Source organism: Lichenostomus cassidix, chromosome 2 (assembly GCF_008360975.1).
Source record: "Lichenostomus cassidix isolate B80296 chromosome 2, HeHo_3.0, whole genome shotgun sequence".
NCBI classification, from domain to species: Eukaryota; Metazoa; Chordata; class Aves; order Passeriformes; family Meliphagidae; genus Lichenostomus; species Lichenostomus cassidix.
Genome location: NC_139482.1, coordinates 58,165,740 through 58,186,075, shown reverse-complemented (window position 1 = coordinate 58,186,075; position 20,336 = coordinate 58,165,740). Strand labels below are relative to the sequence as shown.

The 20,336-nt window shown below is 38.8% G+C and overlaps 1 protein-coding gene across 3 annotated transcripts in view; it reads right to left on the bottom strand.

The window, feature by feature from the left end:
• The window catches only part of CDKAL1 (CDKAL1 threonylcarbamoyladenosine tRNA methylthiotransferase), a 395,226-nt gene that overhangs the window by 255,027 nt on the left and 119,863 nt on the right, over positions 1 to 20,336 (bottom strand). For all 3 annotated transcript variants that reach the window (XM_085051690.1, XM_085051691.1, XM_085051692.1), the window contains exons 6-7: positions 18,106 to 18,202; positions 10,189 to 10,237 (exon numbers count right to left, since the gene is read on the bottom strand). In XM_085051690.1, the coding sequence (XP_084907816.1) occupies positions 10,189 to 10,237; positions 18,106 to 18,202 (146 nt within the window). The remainder of the gene's footprint in view (positions 1 to 10,188; positions 10,238 to 18,105; positions 18,203 to 20,336) is intronic.

The following is a 20,336-nucleotide window of genomic DNA, read 5'->3' as shown; positions in this document are numbered from 1 at the left end:
AATAAGTGAGGGGGAAGTAGCCAGGTAAAGTTGACTAAAATTGACTAAGCCAGGCCATCAGCATCATATCAGATATTAGTAGAGCTATATTATGGTTAAAAAAATAGCTGGCTTCACTCTTTCCATTGGCTGGCACCCCTCAATAACTGCTGGGAAATTATATCTGCTTGAAAGATGGAAGAGGGCACCCACTGAGGGACCCTCCCCATCCCTGCGCACCCTGCAGGAGCTGAACAGTGTGACTCTGAAACACAACTCCCAGCCAGACAGAGATTTCTTAGCTGTTAGCTTTCAAGTTCAGTGCAGATATCTCAAGCAGCTCAAAACTATGATTTTACAGAAAATCCTCAAAGATGCAGGAAACCCCGGCCTTGGCAGCAACAATTTCTATTGTTTTCTGCTTGTTCTGTTACCCATTCTTTCCCTTTCCCAGTTGCATCACTGTGCTTTGAGGTTATTCACCATTTCCTGAAAGACACTTTTTTCCTCACAACATGGCTGCCAACGCACTGTTCTGCACCTCTCAGATGTCTCTCACCAACCTGTCTGATCTTCTCCAGCATCTTTAGGGAACAGGACTAGGCACTATTTCATGTACTCTTGCACACATTTCCTTCCACCACTGTTTGGTTCTTAATGAATAGAGAGTTTCCTTTCCTCAAGGTTAGCACTGGAAAAAATAGCACATAGGAGCAATGTAGGAAAGGAAGGTAAAAGCATATGAAGGGAAAACAAAGTAATAAATTTCTTCAGAGAAAAAAATGAAAGGAAGACGTGTAAAGAAGAAAGCAGTAGTAAAGACTAAAAGAAGCATCAAGCAAGGGCAGACCGTAAGCTCCTCTTCCCTCTTTTCTCCCTGCCCTGCAGCACAAACATGCTGTCCCACAGCAGACATTACTGATTTCAAAGGAATTCCCAAGCTCCCCAGGGCAATCACATGCTGTCAGACACAAACAAGTGGAAAAACAAGGACACTAATTGGTTTAGGACTTTGCTGTGTAGATGCTCACACCCAAACCAACTCCAACTAGCCAGCAGCACATTGGCATCCCTGAATGTCATCGGTGGAATTTTCCGTCTCAAGTAAATACAGGGAGCAAAGAAAAGCCAAACCTAACTGAAAGGTATATTCTCTACCCTGGCCAAGCAACTCATATAAATTATTCCTCTTCTACATCAGCAAAAATGGGAATGTTCTGTAACAGTCAAACTCCTTCAACTGGTGAAGGCAGCAACTGGGTCCATAACATGAGACAAACAAATTCAGACTAATGCTGTCAGTTACTTATCTTTCCTTGTGTGTCACTGCACCATGTCTTTGGCTAGGCATCCAGTCCCATTAGGATGCTGATAGCAGGTGGTATGTCTGATCCAGTCTCTGCATTCAAAACTCTTGCATAAAAAGATTGCCTTCCACCCTATACCAACCCAAAAAGCTTCAGAGAAACACGCAGGTATTACTTAGTATACAGCACATATACCTAGCTTGAAATACAGAGAACTACTAAATGTTGAACTTGGAATTAGCATCCAACAATATTACTGCTTTGGAAGACTCTGGAATTTGAGTGTCGCACCAGTGAAGAGAAGAGCTTTTTAAAATTCATTTTGTGTAATTTCAAAAACAAGATATTCACTAGAAAAGGTCAGTAGGTGTCCCAGGTTGCTAAAATTCATACACCGGTTTCTCTCCATTAAACATGCAATACTTCTTTATTCTTGGTATGTCTCCAGTGTATGATTCGATCATAACAATATCTGTAAGCACTGAAACCGTACTGTACACCAAGTCACACAGAAAAAGAGATAACTATTAATAAGGAATTGCTGTCCATGTAAGAATTCCATCAAGTTAAATTAAGAGTATCAGTATTCAAGCACATTTTTGACACATCCATAGTACTTTCTCACTGCAAAAGCACTTGAAATGCCCTATTAAGGCACTATTTCTTTTTTCGGGATTCAATAGCTTCACCCTACTTATTCTGAGATCATGCAATGTTACTGTCTTTCTGAGAAAGTGCCTGAACATTAAATCTCCTGTGAGCTCAAAATGCCAGCTACAATTCCACAGCTCAGAAGGACAATACTAAGAATCGACTACAGGAAGAGTTCCCCTGAACCTCTGTCCTCACCTCTCTGTGAAGAAATGCATTTGATTAAGATCAGAGATTCTACTCAAAACCTCAGGAGATCCTGGAGAGAAACTTCCAAGGGAAAAGACATTTTGAATCAGATAAAACAGGCTGCATTCTGAGGAAGGGAAGTGCTGAAAGGAGGATTGTCAGAGCCAGCTGCAGCAGCACAAGTGATTTGCCTAATGTTTTGGGGTGTGCAGGCTGAACAGAACAAATTTAGCCTTAGAATGAAATGCGGAGCTGAACTTCTCACTGTATGTAAAAGCAAGCTTTTACTAAATTTCCCTCATTTGAACGAGGTATTCTTTACATTTACCAGCCATGAGGACTCTTTAACAGGGATCCAGCTGAGTCTAACCAATGTGAATAGGATGGAAAAACAGCAATGCTGTAAGATGGTCATTCATTCAAAGTGTGGAAGAGAGCACATACGGGTCTGGAAGAAAAGGCACCTTTTCCACGCACATCACAGGCTCACTTAACAATGAGCGATCAGAGTTTTGCTACTCAGATTTTCAATCTGTTTTCCCCCCAGCTTGTTTTTTTCTTTGTGGGACTATATATCTCTCATGCAGTCTCTGTGAGTTACTTACAAAATAAAGTCATAACAATGACAGTCATAACAGGGATAGTCAGTTCTATCAGTTTTATAATGAAATCAATGAAATAACTACACTGAGAAAAATAATTACAAAACCTATCCGAAGTCCTGGATCATCTCACACACCTGTCACTGCATGCTCATAATAGTCACTGCATGCTCAAAAGCATTTAACAGGCACAGGAAAAACAGCAATAAACTTTCTTGTAAGAACAGAGACCAGTTCATGGTAACCGAAATCTCTTGCCCCAGCAGGGAAGATTTTAGTGTTGAGCCACATCATTATAGATGTTTTACAAAAGCAATCAAAATCTGTCTTTGCAGAAACAGTTTCCCCACACTTACTGTATACTCTTCACCATGCTCTACATTTTTATTTAAATTACAGTCTACAAAGCTGAACTTTCTGAACTGATACTGGCACAGATCATGGTATTATTTTGAGCTCATCAGTACCCTTCAGTACATCAGACTTTTAGTAAGCAGTCAGAAAGGCGCAATCAAAACGCAACCTGATGCTCTCACTGAAGCATCTGGCTGCATGAAAAAACCTTCATTTAACAGTCACAAAGTGGGACACCTTCCAGCCAGGTCCTTTATAAGTCAATGTTTCTTGTCAAAGTAGTTCTTAAACAACAGGAGAATAGAAAAAAACTATTGGTTCAAGTCATGACACTTTTTCTACTCATAACAGCATTTTTTTACACGACAACAAAAAAATTGTAATTTTGTTTAAACAGGACTAACTCCAAAATTTCCAATCCACAGGACACAAAACAGGGGCAGGGGGTGACACACACCATATTATGCCATTAACCTCAGTGATTTTTACATACAAATGAGTGATGGATGTATCTTTTAATCACAGTCATGTCCCCAAGTTACTGACTTGCTGGAGCTCTGTAGATTGCCCGCTGAAAACGTGATTTCAACCCTGCCCAACTTTCTTAAGTCTGCTGAGCACAGGCCCTGACACAAGTTCATAGAATCACAGAATGTTAAAGCATTGCAAAGAATTTTAAAGATCATCCAGTCCCAACCCATGTGCCATGGGCAGGTATGTCTCCCACTAGACCAGGCTGCTCAAGGCTTTATCCAACCTGCCTTGAATACAGTTTTTCCAGTAAGTACCTTAACTTTTCCACCATCTCAGTCAAAAAGTCAATTCTACCTCCTAGAAATAGCACTGGGGATTTGATACTACTCCTGGGGTGTGCAGAGGGAGCTGCAGGGGCCACTGTGAGGAGAGGCTGGGGCTGCCAAGTGCCAGACAGAGCTGGCTCCAGCTGGCTCCAAAACCCCTGCCGCAGGGCACAGTGAGCACCAAGGTGAGAAGAGGAGGAGGAGGAGAAAGAGAAGGAGGAGGTGCTGCAGGCATCCCACTGGATTCTCCTGCAGCCACTGGAGAAGACCACAGCGAAGCAGATCATCCCCCTGCAGCCTGTGGAAGAGCATGGGAGCAGGAGCCTGGAGCAGGATTTCTGGCAGTTACCTGCATGTAGCCTGTGGGGACCCACACGGGAGCAGCCTGTTCCTGAAGGACTGCCCCCTGCGTAGAGGACCCACACTGGAGTAGTTCTTGGGACACCCACAGCCCACAGGAATGCCCCAGGCTGGAGGAGGAAAACAGTGTGGGGAAGCAGAAGCAGCAGAGAGGGGATGCACTGGGCTGACCGCAGCCTCTGCTCACTGTCCCTCTGCACCTCTCAGGGGGAGGAGATGGAGGAGTCTGGGATGAGAGAATGAAGCTGAGCCTGGGAAGAAGAGGGATGGGAGAAGGTAGCTATAGTTTCTCACCGCTCTACTCTATTTTTAATTGGCAGCAAATTAAAGTAATTTCCCTGACATCAAGTCTGTTTTCCCCATGATGGTAACTGGTAAGTGATCTTCCTGTCCTTATCATAACCCAAGAGTTATTCCGTCTTATTTTCTCCACTGCCCTCATGAGGAGTGGGAGCAAGAGAGCAGCTGGATGGGGGTCTGGCAGCCAGACAAGGTCAACACACACACAGTGAAGTAAATAAAACAACCCACCCAAAACTGCCCCCCTCCCCTGCCCTTTTCTACGTCCTTTCAAAGGAGACAGAAACAGGCATTCGATGCGGCCACTACCCTCCCTCTGACCCTCTTTAAGCTGCACTTTGGCACAAACAGTCAGTTTCCTGACTGGGAGCCAAATGATACTTTTCCTCAAATAGGAACTCCTGACTCCTCCAATTTTTATTCTTCATTTGGCCTGTCATCAGCTTCTTAAGTCAAGGCTACTCTTCCCACAGTCACAGAAACTGAAAAGAGACTATTTTATCTTCTGTTACCAGCAGATTATAGTGAAATCAAGCAGCACATACAAACAGTATTTAATATTCTGGCATTCACATTCATACGTATACATACACACTCTCAGGTGGACAATCCAGTATAAATCCTACACTTTAGCCTATAAATAATGTAGGTACCATTTGTCTCATTTTCATACAGACACTGCAGCTATCATCAATCCGTAACTGCTAACCATATGAGGACAATTAAACAGTTCAGCAAATACTGGTTAATGTTTAAACTGGGAAAGGATGGACAGCTTCACCAGACAGGTCAACGTGACTGAAACCAAGAAAGGTTATGTTAAGTATAAAAGGCTCGACCCTGAAGTAATTTCCTTTGGTTGTTTTTATAATCAGGTCTAATGACCCATTGTAAAGCTATGTTTTGTGAAAGCATTAGACAGACACAATATGTACTAAACTCAATTCAACCCATGTCCCTCATCTCCCTAAGGCCTAAGCTAAAAGCAGACTGTACACAAATACTCTGGTCCCATGCCTCCCACCCCCACAAACCCTTAATAGCATGGGATTTGAGAGCATGTCTAGAAAGGAAGAGGGAAAGAACTAAATCTCTGAAGACCTAAATTCAAAGCAGAGGAATTTCTGCATTGAGCAGTTAACATTTCTCCTTTAAAATACAGAACAAATATATTCTCTTGCCTACTGTAAACTGTTTATAGCCAAGCTTGTATACACACACAGGTTTTTTTAAAGATAGATTTTAGAGTGGTTCACAAAAAGCTGACTTGAGCAGTCACCATAAGACATTCTGCAGCTCCCACCAAAGACAAATCTTCACCTCACTGGAGCACACTATAGAAACTGATCATCCCAAATAACTTTTTTATTCTACACAGGAATTTTACTAAGTCACAGAACATACATCAATTATAGCCCTGTTTGCACCTAGCTCACAGACACCACAAATCCTTAGTAATACTTTCCTAGCAAACTCCTTAGTAATACTTTCCTAGCAAATGATGCCATCAGAACACATTACTGGAAAACTAAGCCAATGAATGGGAATGGGTGCATTAATGTTGTAAAAATTGCTGTAATGCAGACTTAAAATTTGGGTAATGTGCAGATGAAATGAGGTTTACTAAACTGTTAAATCAGAACCTTGCATGACAAAACCATTCTGTTTATCAGGAAGACTGAGGCATGCTGGCTACATAATTGTGGCTGTCACTTTGAGGAACTCAGTCCTGAGACTGTGAATGAATTACTTTGTCTAGTTCCTCACAGGCAGTATAGAGGTTTCAGATTATTAATTACCATATCATATGAAAAGTATGCGAAGATGACTCTAGTTAAAATATATCTTGGGACACAGTATAAATATTAATTAGACATTACCTGCATACAAATACTGCACTGCTATTGAAGATCACTTCTAGAAGTGACGATTTACCTGATAATTTACCTGATAATTAGGAAATTTCAAAGATTCAATTCAACAGTTGTGATAGAAGTTAGGATGGCGTAAAATTGAGAAATCACTAAGCCTCTTAAAAGTCTTTCTCTCTCTCTTTTGGCTGTTAGTGCAACAACAAACATACACACCCTTCTTTTCCATTTTCAGATGAAGAAGGATAAAAAGATTAAGTCACATAAAAAGTGTTTATCAGAATTATCTTGATGGAGAGTTGGGAACTAACCATGACACTGTTTTCACAGATATGTGGTAAAGACCACCACAAGGATACATTTCCTGAAATCACCATCTCTTGACCCAGTAGAATGGCATCATTCTGAAAAGGTTTTCCTGACAATGCCCTTAAGACTGAGAAATAAAGCTAGAAGAAACCTTTTCATATTTCATACAAAGAATCTAAATAATCTCAAGAAATCAATTTCCTCTGGGACTACAGCAAGCTTTCAACCAAATCCAATAGGGGAACCATTTTCATGAAAAACTAAAAAGATGACTATTAGGAAAAAAAAATAGGAAAAAAATTCTTTCTATAAACTGTCCCTTTTTGTAAACTGTGCACTAAAAAATTCAAACATTTAAGAAAAAGCTACGGTACCACTTAAGAAATGGGAAGCCAGGGAAAGCTAGACTTTCAGACTTAAAACTGGCAACAGGGTAACCACCTTGAAATTTGGACAGAAAATCCAGACAACTCAGTTAGGCTGACCAGTCTATATAGCTGTCCTTATAGAGCATGGACACTATGAAGTTCTACTTATTCAGTCAAACATTTTTTAACCATTCAATATATAATATTTTAAAATTTTTCAATATATACATAACCACACTACATGAGTATACCACCCATGTAACGCAACCTTCAGCTTTTCTTTAAAAAAAAAGGTGAAAAAAATTGTGTAGTTCAGCTATGACAGATACCCAACTTAAAAGTCACTGGTGTAAGCTGGGTCTGAATTCAGAATTTGTATTTAATCCCCTGTCCCACATCACCTGCATGTCCTGAAAGCATTAGCAGCTTCAGAAGCTGTTACTTAAGATGTAGACTCATGAAAACAAAGGGTTACATTTAGTTTGATTTTACATTAATTTAATCTTCTACCATGTATCTACTTTATATAATAAAATATTGTTAACAATCCTGTTATCTACAGTATTCTACTTCACTTGGATAATGAAAGTTCACAGTTAGAATCTTCATTAAACACAGTGAAAAAGAGCTTCACATTCTTCTCCGTTAGTAGATTATTCCCAAACACATAAATGAATGCAGCCTCTTTAAATAAATTTAAATTAAACCTATTTTTATGGTTGGCTTTTACAAAAGTAAGCCATTATCATATGCTATGATCTCTGCCAACGTGTTGATTCTCTTTCCAATTGTAATTTTATTGTCACAGATGGGTTACAGGTGGAAATTACCTCTGGAGACCATTTTGTCCAACCCTCTCACTCAAGGAGAGCCACTGAGAGCCAGCTCCCCAGGACCATGTGCACAGTATTGGAGTCTCTACCACCTGCCTCAGTAACCTGAGCCAGTGCTTAGTCATCCCCACAGTCAAAATAAATTTCCTGGTGTTCCTGTGCTTTTTTGTGCCTGTTTCCTCTGGTCCTGTCTGTGGGCACTGCTGAAAAGAGTCTGTCCCTCTTCTCTATGCACCCTCTCTTCAGGTATTTATATACATTCATGTGATGCTGTGGCCAGCACAGACCTTTCCCGTGGGAACTTTTTTCTCTCTTCTTCCTGTGTTTTATAAACAAAGATAAAGTTTGGATGTTATTAAAAACAGTTGCTCGGATGTGGGCAGCTCAGGCCTGGCCAATCAGGCCTAGGGGGAGGCTTCGAACTGACCAATCCGGGTGACCTTTGAAAAGTCTATATAAGATGGAATTAAATAATAAAATCTTCTTCTGGATGTCACCGTTTGAACCCGGGTCTTCTTACTCTGCTAGTGGCTCAACAGCGACATGATCCCCCTTCCTGAGCCTTCTCAAGCTCTCCTGTGAGGAGAAATGCTCCAGTCTCAGTCCTTTGAACATCTCTGTTGGACTCTCTCCAGTATGTTGATGTCTCTGTCAACCCAGGGAGCTGGTTTTTGTTCTTTTTTTTCAAATAAAACTTCAGAAATCCTGTTTTCCATTACCTTTTGGGAAATCCCTGATGGAACTGGCACTATGTAGAGAATTCAGCAGCCCACTTTCTCCTTCTAATTCAAATCACTTCTAGTAAGCTAGAAAGGAACAAAAGTCTTTCCAAAAATTCAAGCTATTTAAAGATTAAATGTTTGTTAATATGCCTATGAACATTATTTTTCAGAATTATATCAATGCTTAAAATGCAATCTAAAAATCCATTCAGTGAAAATCATTAACAGCTGCTACTAGATTATTTGTACTCCTTCTAGTCATATAACATTCAGTCACCAAAACCTGAGTAATTATGTTATTGAAAAAGCAGTAATATGTGGAGTCAGTATAAATATTACAAAGCCCATTTTCGTAAAGAGAGGGCATGCTGACCCAGGTTATCATCTTACTCCCTTAAGAGCAAATAAAATTCAGGTAAAAGCAGATAGGGATCTGAAATACTGTGCTATTGTAAAAATCATGAAGCATCCTCATTTCCAACATATTGTCATGAACACCATAATGTCTCTGGGAAAACACTTTGGCTTATTAAATAACAAATATGTGCTGAATGTATTTCTTCCTTGTTTGTATGGTAAAGTAGATTGTAGCCCCAAAAATAGATGCCATAAGTTAAGGACAAACTGGGAAAAGTTTTGGTTGGGACTAAATAAAAGTACAGCTTTCAATTCTGAAAGTATTCAAAGCAATGTGAAATCTTAAAGCCTTCAAATCACTAGCTCTGGAAGCCTTCCACTATGCTATGCAATTTCTTGATAGAAGCTTTCTTCATTTAAAATTTTGCACTGCTTTAAATCTCCATGCTGTAGTTAACAAAAAATCATACTCCAGCATTAAAGTCACAATGTCTTGTGGACCAGACACTTGTTTATCTTGAAAGTACAGCAAATTGAACAAAACCTTGTAATTTAAAGTTTCATGGAACAGTAATTTTTATGGCCTGATAAGTAATGGAGACAAACTTAGGTAACCCAGAAAGACCCAGACAAATATATTTATTTAACAGCAAATGTTTACTGGTCAGGCTGCAGAAACTATGCTGGGTTTTTCCCTCCTTCACTGCAAAATATTAAGAGTACTCACATATGAACAAAGCCAGAGAGAACGAGGAACACAGTTACAAAAGAACATGAAACCGGAAGATAATTTATCCGTTCTGCTGAGAAGAGCTCAGGGATTTAAGCCAAAACATCAGAAAAAAAGAAAATACCAGAGAACTAAACAAAAGAAAGTAGATTTATAACACTCAATTAAGATAGTGCAGGAGCTTAATACAATACACCAACCTACACTGATGAAACGATTTCTTGAAGTCTCCTCTTGATCATTTACCTATGAAATCAACAGCCCACAGAGCTCCAGACAGAAAACATCTCTGAAATTATCATTTACACAAAGCATACATGACAAAGTACAGCACTGCCCAAACATTCAGCTAGAGCACAAAGCAAGTGCTAGGTTGAGAAAGAGCACACCAGCAGCACTTCTGCTAATGCTTACATGTTTCGGACTAGCTGCAATTAGTTCAAGTGTGATGCTTACCTTTAATAGTTTCCTCCACAACTTCTACTACACGATCTATCTGCTGAACCTAAAAAAAGTCAGAAGGTAAATACCTAAGTAGTCAACAAGTGGACATACTTTTATATTATCTTTCAGGAGTGTCTTCTTAGGGATTAAGGGGAAATAATGAATTTCAGGTTGTGCTTTTGGCCAGTTTTTTTTTTTCTTTGCATCTTGGTCAATCTGCCAAAGTAACTTAAAAATTCACCACCTAATTTAAACCAATTTTTGGCCTCAAAAATGGCAAGGACCTGTCAGTTTGCAAAAATCACCAAATAGCTAGAAAAGAGTTCAGGCCTTAAGTGCTGTTCATGGTCTGTGACAGGCAATGGTCACCAAGGCACTCAGCACCTGGGTGGCTCAAACAGTCCCTAAGTGCTCCCTCATCCAAGTCTCCACAGCAAAATAGTAGATAGTGGAGAACACATCAAAAAGCTCAGGACATTTTCAGGGCAGACTATAGAGGAGAAAATTAAGGAGATACTGCAAGGGAAAGACACTGGAATATAGGAAGAAATTAAAAATACTGTTGTGAAGTTTAGGGAACAAGACATTCTCCAGAACTCAATGCAGGCTGTGTTTGGAAATGGAAAGAAAAGTCCTCATGCTTTTCATAAGACACAGTTATATTTAATGACCATTACATAGCATCTCAATGAAGACAACAGATTTATGGTTTAGTGTTACACTTGCCAAAATTCACCAATAATGAGATATATAGTTCAATTATTTCTTATTAGATATATTAGTCTTTATTTAAAGTCAGTGGTAAACACACTGTAGAGATTTTGGCATATAAAGTAGAAGGAATCAACATTAACACTGAGAAATTAAATACTCAGGAATTCTTGAAGATGAGATTCTTCCCGGAGTTTTCATCCAAACCCCCTATTCTGTGTAGTGTCTACTACAGATATTTACATACAATGCAGGAAAGCCAATTTGTCGCATTTAAATTAGTTAGTCGTTTTTTCCACAATATTCCTTTTTCGAACACTGCTTCTCTAAGCTGTATATTACATTGACTAGATTTAGTATGATTTTTGCAGTCTTGTCCTTGGGAGTTTCTTTTCCAGCTTGTTTCCAAAACAAGCAGAAAAGCACAAGTTGCAAAGCTTCAAGAGAAGAACCTTATCTGCAACAAGTAGTCTGGAACGTGGATCCCTTGTAAGAAAGCTATTAAGCCTCTGTGCCCTAAGCCACTAAGTTTGTCAATTCCTGCAAATACAAAACTGCACAATCTGGTCTACTTCACATTAATTTTTCCAATCTTTCTAACAGAAGTTTAAAAACAGCTCACCTGTAGTTGGAGTCAGATCTTAAATTCCCAACTGAAGTCAGTGGGAGTCAGTTCCTTTCCTTGTCTATGTGTTGGATCAAGTCCATGTAAAAGTTTTTGTCTTTTTTCCCCTTTTTTGTTTTTAACCTTTTGAAATACAGGCTTTTTAAAATAGAAATGTCCACCACTTCAGATTTTTGAATACAGTGTATTAGTTAATAATTCTAGAAATTAAGTTATAGTATTGCTAATATCTGCATTTTATTAATTTATTGAAAAATAAATATATTTAAATAATTTTCTTAATCACAAGCATTCACATTATAGACATACTGACATATCTGACAATCAACTTGTAAAGAAAGCACATATAAGTAGTTGTATGGAACACATGCATATTTACATACTGGTGTACATATCCATTTTGGATATAATGACCCAAGATATTTAAAATTATGACCCAAGATATTTAACATATACACTGTTTACTAAATGTTTAAAAAATAAACAGAAAAATTCCACTAGAAAACAGAAGTGTACACATTCACAACTACAATACAGACAGGGAAGAAAGTCTGTGTTATATTACCTAAAATATTACTGCTATATGTCTCAGTACTAGACTGTTTAAATTCATAACCATTTTAATTATTTAAAATATGAGAAATCTGAGTGGTTCATAACCTGAGCTACCTATTACTTTCTGCATTGTGCATCTGGGAGGAATTTTAGCATTGCTCCAAATCCCCTGTTGAATAAAGATAGAAAAAACCCACTAACCATTATATTGCATCTTCATTTTATTGGATAAATTAAATTACTCTCAGTATGTCTGTCAAGAAGATGGCTCATGTAAGTAATTAAAATTATGGGTCTGAGAGATAATGAGATCTGTGCCTAGAAATGGATGTTTGTTCTGCCTTATATGTTATTTCCCACATTAAATATTTTTCCTCTGAAATTATTGGAAATTATTTGGCTAAAGCCCCAAGTGCTCATTAAGACAATGTGGAATGCTTCCAGTCTGCATTTATGAAGATAAAAGCATCTCAGAAAATCTGCGGTGAATCTGAAGTGAGAAGAAGGAAAGGTTTAGAAGATTCTTATTTGGAAAGAAGGGGGGGGAATGAAAAAGGAAAAAAAAAATTACTAAGTCATAGTAATGAAATTTTCTTGGGTATATAAAGGTCTGCTGGATTGTTTTCCTCATATCTCACTAACCTTATGGAAAATTCTGCTCTGGAGTGATACCAAAGATAAGTGTAAACCTTCAGAGCAGAGTTCCAGTAATGTCTCCATCAGGCATCAGTTAGTCCATGAAGCACAGAGACATCCTGGTGGTGTATGAAGGGAAAAGACACCATTCCTTAGTATTTCTTTACACAGTGTCTCAATAAACCAAACCCCAGGGCTGACAGCAGGTCACCACTGCTAGGTGTGGTTCCACACCACGGATGGTGACTCCATAGTTCTTGTGGGACATAATTAAGTACATTTTGGACTCAATGTCCATTAAAAGTGGTTCTCCATCAGGACTTGAACAGAACAAGAGCTACAGACAGACCAGAGTAGAGATGAGTAGAACAATATTAAAAAAAACCCAAAAAAACAAAAAAAAACCTCCCCACAACAACAACAAAACACTCAACCACCACAAATCAGAGGCAGAAATCTGGGGTGAGATTGATATGGGCCAAGAGCACATGCAAGACCCATGAAAGAGTAGCCAAAACAGGAAATTGCCAGATGAAAAAGCAAGGAAAAAGAGTTGTATCAAAGCATGAAGGCTGAGTTGAAACAAAGACCAGGAAAAATCTTTGACCCTTCTTGGTGGGATCAGAGCTACACATAAGTACAGCTCAGCAGTCATATGTATCTGTAATAACCCAGCATTGCGAAGCCCACCACTGAATCACATCCCAAAGTGCCACAACTACATTCAAAAACCTCCAGGGATCGTGACTCAACCACTTCCCTGAGTAGCCTGGTCCAATGCATGACCACCCTTTCCATAAAGAAACTTCTCCTAAAGTCCTATATGATCACCCTAGAAGTGAGCATACAGATCTATACATAGCTACTTGAAGTAAAACAATTTTTTTTTCTCATCTAGGAAAAACCCTATACATTGATTCTCATTTACATAGTTAAGAAACTAAATGGTCACTACATAGATGAAATAATCTATCTCAGGTAATTAAAACATGTTATTTATAATCCTAAAGATTTTAACTCCAGTTCACCAGCTCTCACTTTCATCTCACCTTATTTAGGCAGCTCTGGCAAATGCTGGCTGTTAAAAGACTACTCAGCCAGCCCCTCTCTAAAGCCAGTAAAAGGGAAATACATAGCTTCAAAACGCACTTCAGGTCTTCTAAAAAATCTAAATTATTTTAGAGTTAATTATCTTCACTGACCAGAAAGAGAGCTGAGCAAAACAGACTCTCAAATTACAGCACTTAGGCAACATAAATCTAAGGCTTAATACATAACTTCAAAAGGTATGTGACTAGCCACTTTGGCTTTAGAGGGGTAACATCTGTGTTTAAAACCTTTGCTGACAATACTGACCATAGTAATGGGCAATACTCTGGCTTAGGAAGGTATTCTGAGAGGATGTACACAAACTTTAAAGGAAAGAAGACTACCTCAGAGAAGCACATAAACAACTGATTTTCATGGCTAGACACTGACACAGCTGAAGGATAGTTCTTATATAAATTAATTCCTACACCCTTTGATTTATAGGATCAGCTGTAGTAATTAACAGTTTCTATTTGCACATCCAATTTTCAGTTAAAAAGCAGGTGCTTAACTGACACACTTTTCTCACTTTCCAGGTTCGAGTGTCCTAACTGAGTATCAACATGGGAATTCAAAAGTCAAAGCCAACCAGCTGAGAGGCACTGACGCTCAGAAATTTGTATGGAATCATTCTTAGCCAGTAAGTTACATGAGAACAGTGTGCACCTGTTCCCAGGTTTTCAGCATGCTTTCCAAGAAGTTCTGCTAATTCAAGTAATTCAGAGTAAAATTCCATCAAATTTGTCTTTCATGAAGTACATATTGGATACTTGCATTTATGGAAGGCTCTGTTTTAAGGGCAGCAGACAGGCTTGCAATCATGAATGCAGTCTGGCCTTAAAAACACTGCAGGGTAGGCAAGTATCATTATCTCTGGCAAACACAACTGAAACTTTTATGAACCGAACCACAGAAATACCAGACAACATATCTTCCTCATTTATGAGGCCAAAGCAGTAGGGATGTATGGACATTTGGTATCTTGGTCAAATTCCACTGATTTCTTTTCACAATGGCACTGCTAAAGCTCCGCTCACTGGGGTGTTTTACAAATGAAAGAATAAGGCACATTAGAATTGGACTTAAAAATGTATAGCAATTACAGGTGTAGAGCTTGAGAAATAAAGTGCCTGGTTTTTGTAATGCACTTTGCATTTTTTATACGGCACCATCTATTTTATAGCAGTGCTCCTAGTGCTATGTGCTGCTACTGGGAGTGTTCAGCACTCCCACTAATCACATTCCAGAGTTTCAAACTGGATATGAAAAGAAAATTACTTAAAGCTTGCCTTATAGAGTAGAACAGCCGGGGGAAAGGGTTAGTTGGAGGTCAGGAGAATGCAAGGAGCCTTGGCAGAGGGCTTTTCATGGCTGTGTATTCCTCCTGGAAGCAGTGGCTTCAGGCTCACCTTGGCCAAAGAGCCAGCAGTACCCTACCATGCACAGGACCTGCACCTAGATCTGGCTCAGCGAGTGGCAGCAAAGGCAGGGGTTACAGCCTTGTAAAGTAGCAACACCAGATTATTTTTGTGAGTTTGTGCAGCAGAAAGAACGGGCTAAGACTCTTCTCTTGGGTGATGGGTGTATGGTAGAAGGTGATAGGTCATTGATTCTAGATGTTACCCTGGGAGAGATAGGGAAGGAGGAAAGGAGAATTGGAGTTCTCATTCAGGATTCGCTCACCTGTGGAACTATGGTATGCCTTTAATGGACTACATATGTGTGTAAGCCCCGTGCTTTCAGTATACACAGCAAGTTTGATGATTTCAAAGAACAGATACACAAGGTTTGTGAAGCCTCTTAAGACCTGTAAACCCCCAGTAACCTGGCCAGGGGTTCCACCACATAGCATCATTTGGACATCAAGTACCTTAAAACTCCAGACAAATGTCAGTGAAATAAAATATCCCATTCCAATGCCTCAACTATCACTGGGAACAAGGGTTTTGTGTGTTCTTGTATGCAACTCAGGAAGTGAGGAAACATTACAACTACCTACACTTATTCACGAGTCTCAAAACATGACCTGTCGGCTAAATCTTTCATTTCCCCTTGTCCCTCTTTTTCCTTTCCCTATAATCCTCTCAAAACAGCCAGCACAAAGTCACACACCCTACTTTTTGGCAACTTAAAATGAAAAGTGAGGGATAACTCTACATAGGAGAGTTGATGTCTCTTTGTGCACTCTATGTGTGTTTGAGTTTGAAGTGAGTACACCACAAACACAAAGGAGTGAGCTTTGGAAACCACTTGAGGGTAAGTGGTTGTGAACCTCTGTAATGCATCATAATGTGCCTCAGGTACTTTTCAGCCTTGGCAGGTTTATTAGTACCTCGAATTTTCCCATTCCAGAAAAGAGCTCCTTCACCTTGTCATGTTTATGGTTATGGTTTACCTTACACACAGCCTATGGCAATGACCCAACCCACGTTATTTTTATAAAGTGGCAGTTACTTTAAAGAAACCCAAAAGCACAGTAATATCACAAATGGTGAGAAAGATATAAAGTTGCCCTTCCTTTCCATCTGCCCAAATCAGGCAATTAATAAAGAACAGTGGAACTTCAGTGCTGTATTTCTCAAATACGGTTTAAAACAAGCCCTGATTTACTAGCATTCCTCTGGTAGTTACATCACAACTTCCTCATCCATCATAACAAGAGGAGCAGAAGAGCCTCTGACACACTGCCTTCAGAAAGCCACCCCAAGGGACTTATAATTGCTGGTAAATAAACGCATTCTGAGACAACACTGTCCTTTAAAATAAATTATGAAAAAGAGGGAAAAAAGGGAAAAAAAAAATAGCAGAACTTACATGAGAAACAATAAATCAACTATGTCTCTCAGCCAAGTTGAAGATGAGACTAACCAAGTATTAAAGATTTCCAAAACAGTACTCTTAATGCTTAAAATTTTAAAGTAGAATTAATATCCTATTGCCAACAGAACATTTTCTATTTCTCAGTTCTGCAAAAACTGCCTTTAAAAATATTTTGCAATAGTAAGATAAAAGGTCGTATCTTTACATACAGTTACCCTCTCACACACATTCTCTGCAAAATGGGAAGAAAATCTTAAATGTACAAACTGAAAGCATGGGTAATATGTGCTCTTAGATTTGCTTTTGTTAAGTTATACCTCAACTTTAAGACCTTTGTGAGCTGAGGGATCTCTTACTTAAAGCACAGTAAATTTTACCACAGCAATGACAGCTTTAGGACAGTGTCTTTTTTGCAAAGACCACATTTCAGTATTTTCAGGTCTAGTTACAAAGTACCTGGGAACACTGCATTAACAGTCTAATTCATCTCCTAACAGAAATCTTTCTGTAACAAATACAAAACTACAAATATTTTTCACCAAAAACTGGTTCCAGGTACTCAAATGAAGATGATGAGGTCAGTTTTCAGAAATTACATGTTGCCTAAAGGAAAACTTAAAAAAAATGGGAAAATGTTTAAGAAGAAAAATCAAACTTCAGGCTACGCAATTTTAGTAAGTTAAATTCATCAAAATGGAAACATCAAATCACAGTCTTGGTCAAAGGACAGTGACTTGTTCACTTTTTCCCCCTCTATCTACCTATGTGTAGATACTGCTATATTCACTCTAACCAGTTACAGATCAGTAACCATGTGGCCTCTAATCCAAGAGGAAATCTACTCACCAATTTTACTTTTTTTCTCTTACAAAGGTGATTCAATGATACAGAAGAACTGCATCCCACAGGATACTGAAGGCACTTTACTAACTGAAGTCAAAGCTCTGCGGTTTCAAGGTAAAGCTTGGTAAGTGTTTAACAACTCAGTCACCAGCAGATTCAACTCTTCAGACTGCCTCAAATTCAAACAAAATTAAATTGCTATTTGCCATTCTATTAATAGTGTGAAGTAAAAAAACAAGCACCAAACCCTCAGCTGTGTCTCTGTAATTTATATGCTCTAGGCCCCTATTCTTCTTCCACTGATTTTAATGAAAGTCTTAAGGCTTGTCTCAGAGCAAATAAATCATGATATTTTTAAGAATATGGTAACTGATACCTTCATCCTGGATGAATCCTAGAAATTTTCAGGCAACAAAGGGCACTGGAAGTCACTTCCAACAACAGCATCCCTTTCTTGCCACAATCAAAACAAATCACCCTCAACTGAAGGAAGATTTAAATGTTGTGTAATGCAAGAAGACGAACAGGAGTGGGACATGGCAGGAAGCTCCTCCCCTGCTTTCTCCAAGAGAAAGGAAATAAAGTCTAGATATTGACAATGAGCTGTTGAAAACATTTACAAAAACCTTTTGATTTCTAAAGATACATACCCCTATAATACTCAAGCCTTTCAGGTACTCCTGGCGAGGTTGGGCTTGTGGTACACAGCCTGCTAGAACGACTTTCTTCTTCCCTTCTTGGGCTTTCCTAAAGAAGGACAAACAGTGTGTTAATATTTTTTGAAAATTCTCATTTTCAACTTCAACGTAGTCATATTATGCATGTGACAACAGAAAGCAACCACAATGAAAACCTCCTCAAATCAGAAGCAACTTGTACATGTTTAAGCCTGAGAAACCAACCAACCAAAAACACCAAAAGAACCCCATATGAAGCTACAGCACACGTGGTTCCGTTTGGGAAGTATCCACAGAGGCCATAACCATTGCATATCTTGGACAAAAACACAACCTTGAAAGCCCTAATCAAGTGCACTTAACTTTTATTTGCCACACTGGTAGAAGAGAAACTGGAATTATTAAACTCGATTCAAGAAGTTACACAGAATTCAAGGCACAGAGGGACAGCCTGTGCAGGCAGGAACCTTTAGCTCAGAACAGATCCATTTATGGAGTACCAGTCAGAACTGACCAGTTACATCAGTCTTTTGATGTTTACTTAAAGCCTTTCTTTACTTTGAAATATGCAGTTACTTTAAAATGTTTAAGTATTTAAGCATATTGAGCACTTTAAACCTTTAAGTGCTTGCCTCTGTAATTTGTAATTTGTTTGGATATTAAATCCAAACAAATCTCTTGTAATTTGTTTGGATATTAAATTACATAATTCCTTAGCTTTAATGGTACCTTAGCATCAAGCAGGAAATCAAAACACTAAGGTTAAATGGCTAACACTGTTCATTACATTAACATTTTTACACACTTTGAATTCAGCAGTGAGTATCAAGCCAGCACTCAGTCTCAAAACCAATGGAAGGCCTGCACAGAACAAGCAGCTGCACACAAACAGTGAGACGCAAAACCTGCTAATGTTCATTGATCTTTGAAGATCATCCTTTAGCACACTAACCCAACTACTGCATTACAATGTGCAAACCATGAAAGAAGAAAAGCACTGAGTAATTTCAGCAGGTTTGCTAGGTCTAACATATTATGGGGTGCTCCAAGAACGATCTTTCACAGTTGTATGTTGTATCATGACCTCCTGGCAGTCCTCTGTCAAACTGGAACCTTGTACAACCATCTTTTCTCCACCAACGTATGAACTCATAAAGTGGTTACTGTTATGTTGGAATAGGCTAAGACATGTCATAACACCTTTCAGAAAAAATATCCAAAATACACAAGTCCTTAGACTATTTTATACTCTTCAGCTTGCTTGAGCTGTCTCAAACCTGAATGCACTAAACAAAGTGAAGTTCAGCAAGTACATGGAGGCTATGTGAGTATCTTTCAATCTTCTGCAAAGGCAATTTTAACCAAAAAAGCCCAACCCAGACTGGTACCACACACAGTTCCACTGCTCAACAATTTTCACTTCACACATGTAACAAGGACAAATCTATTTACAAATTACAGCTCAAATGAATGCTCACAATGACACATAAAATTTCACCAAATATTCACCAAAAATTTCACTGGCCATTTCACCAAGTACCTTGTGTTGGCTGCTGCACTAAAATGAGGTATTTTAAAGGAAAGAAATAAATATCCCATACAAGCACAAGTGAGAAATAACAGGAAAGCAAGTTATGACTGTTACCTCATATCCAATATAAATGCAGCAAGTGTCTGTAAAATATTTGATTTTGTTTTAGTGGGACTTTCAGGAAATGTTCAGACACAACCTCACTGGTCGTCTACTCGCATGCTAAGGTGTATAATATAAATGCAAATCTTTTCATCTCTTCCTTGACAGTATTTCTGTAGGTAAAGAACTACGATGAAATGCTACAGTATATTTCTTATATACTGTAGAACATAGCAACATCTCCAAAAACTGCAATCCCTCATTTCTTTCAGTGGTAAATATTTAAAGGTTTTGCAAAGCTTCAATGGAGGTCACCTACTACATATCTAAGACAAAATAAAAAAACAAAAATCATACTTCATGCATTACCTAAAAATGTCACATAGCACCATGTGGCACTCCACTAACTCAAAGGATAAAAATCACTACTTAGTCTAACAGACTCAGCCTAATGCCTGGAGGCAAGACAATAAGCCCTGTCTCCAGCAAACAAAGCACACATCCCTAGGCAACTTGGCATCTGGTATAATCTGCTGCGAGCAACAGCCCTCTCCATCTACTTGAAAACCTG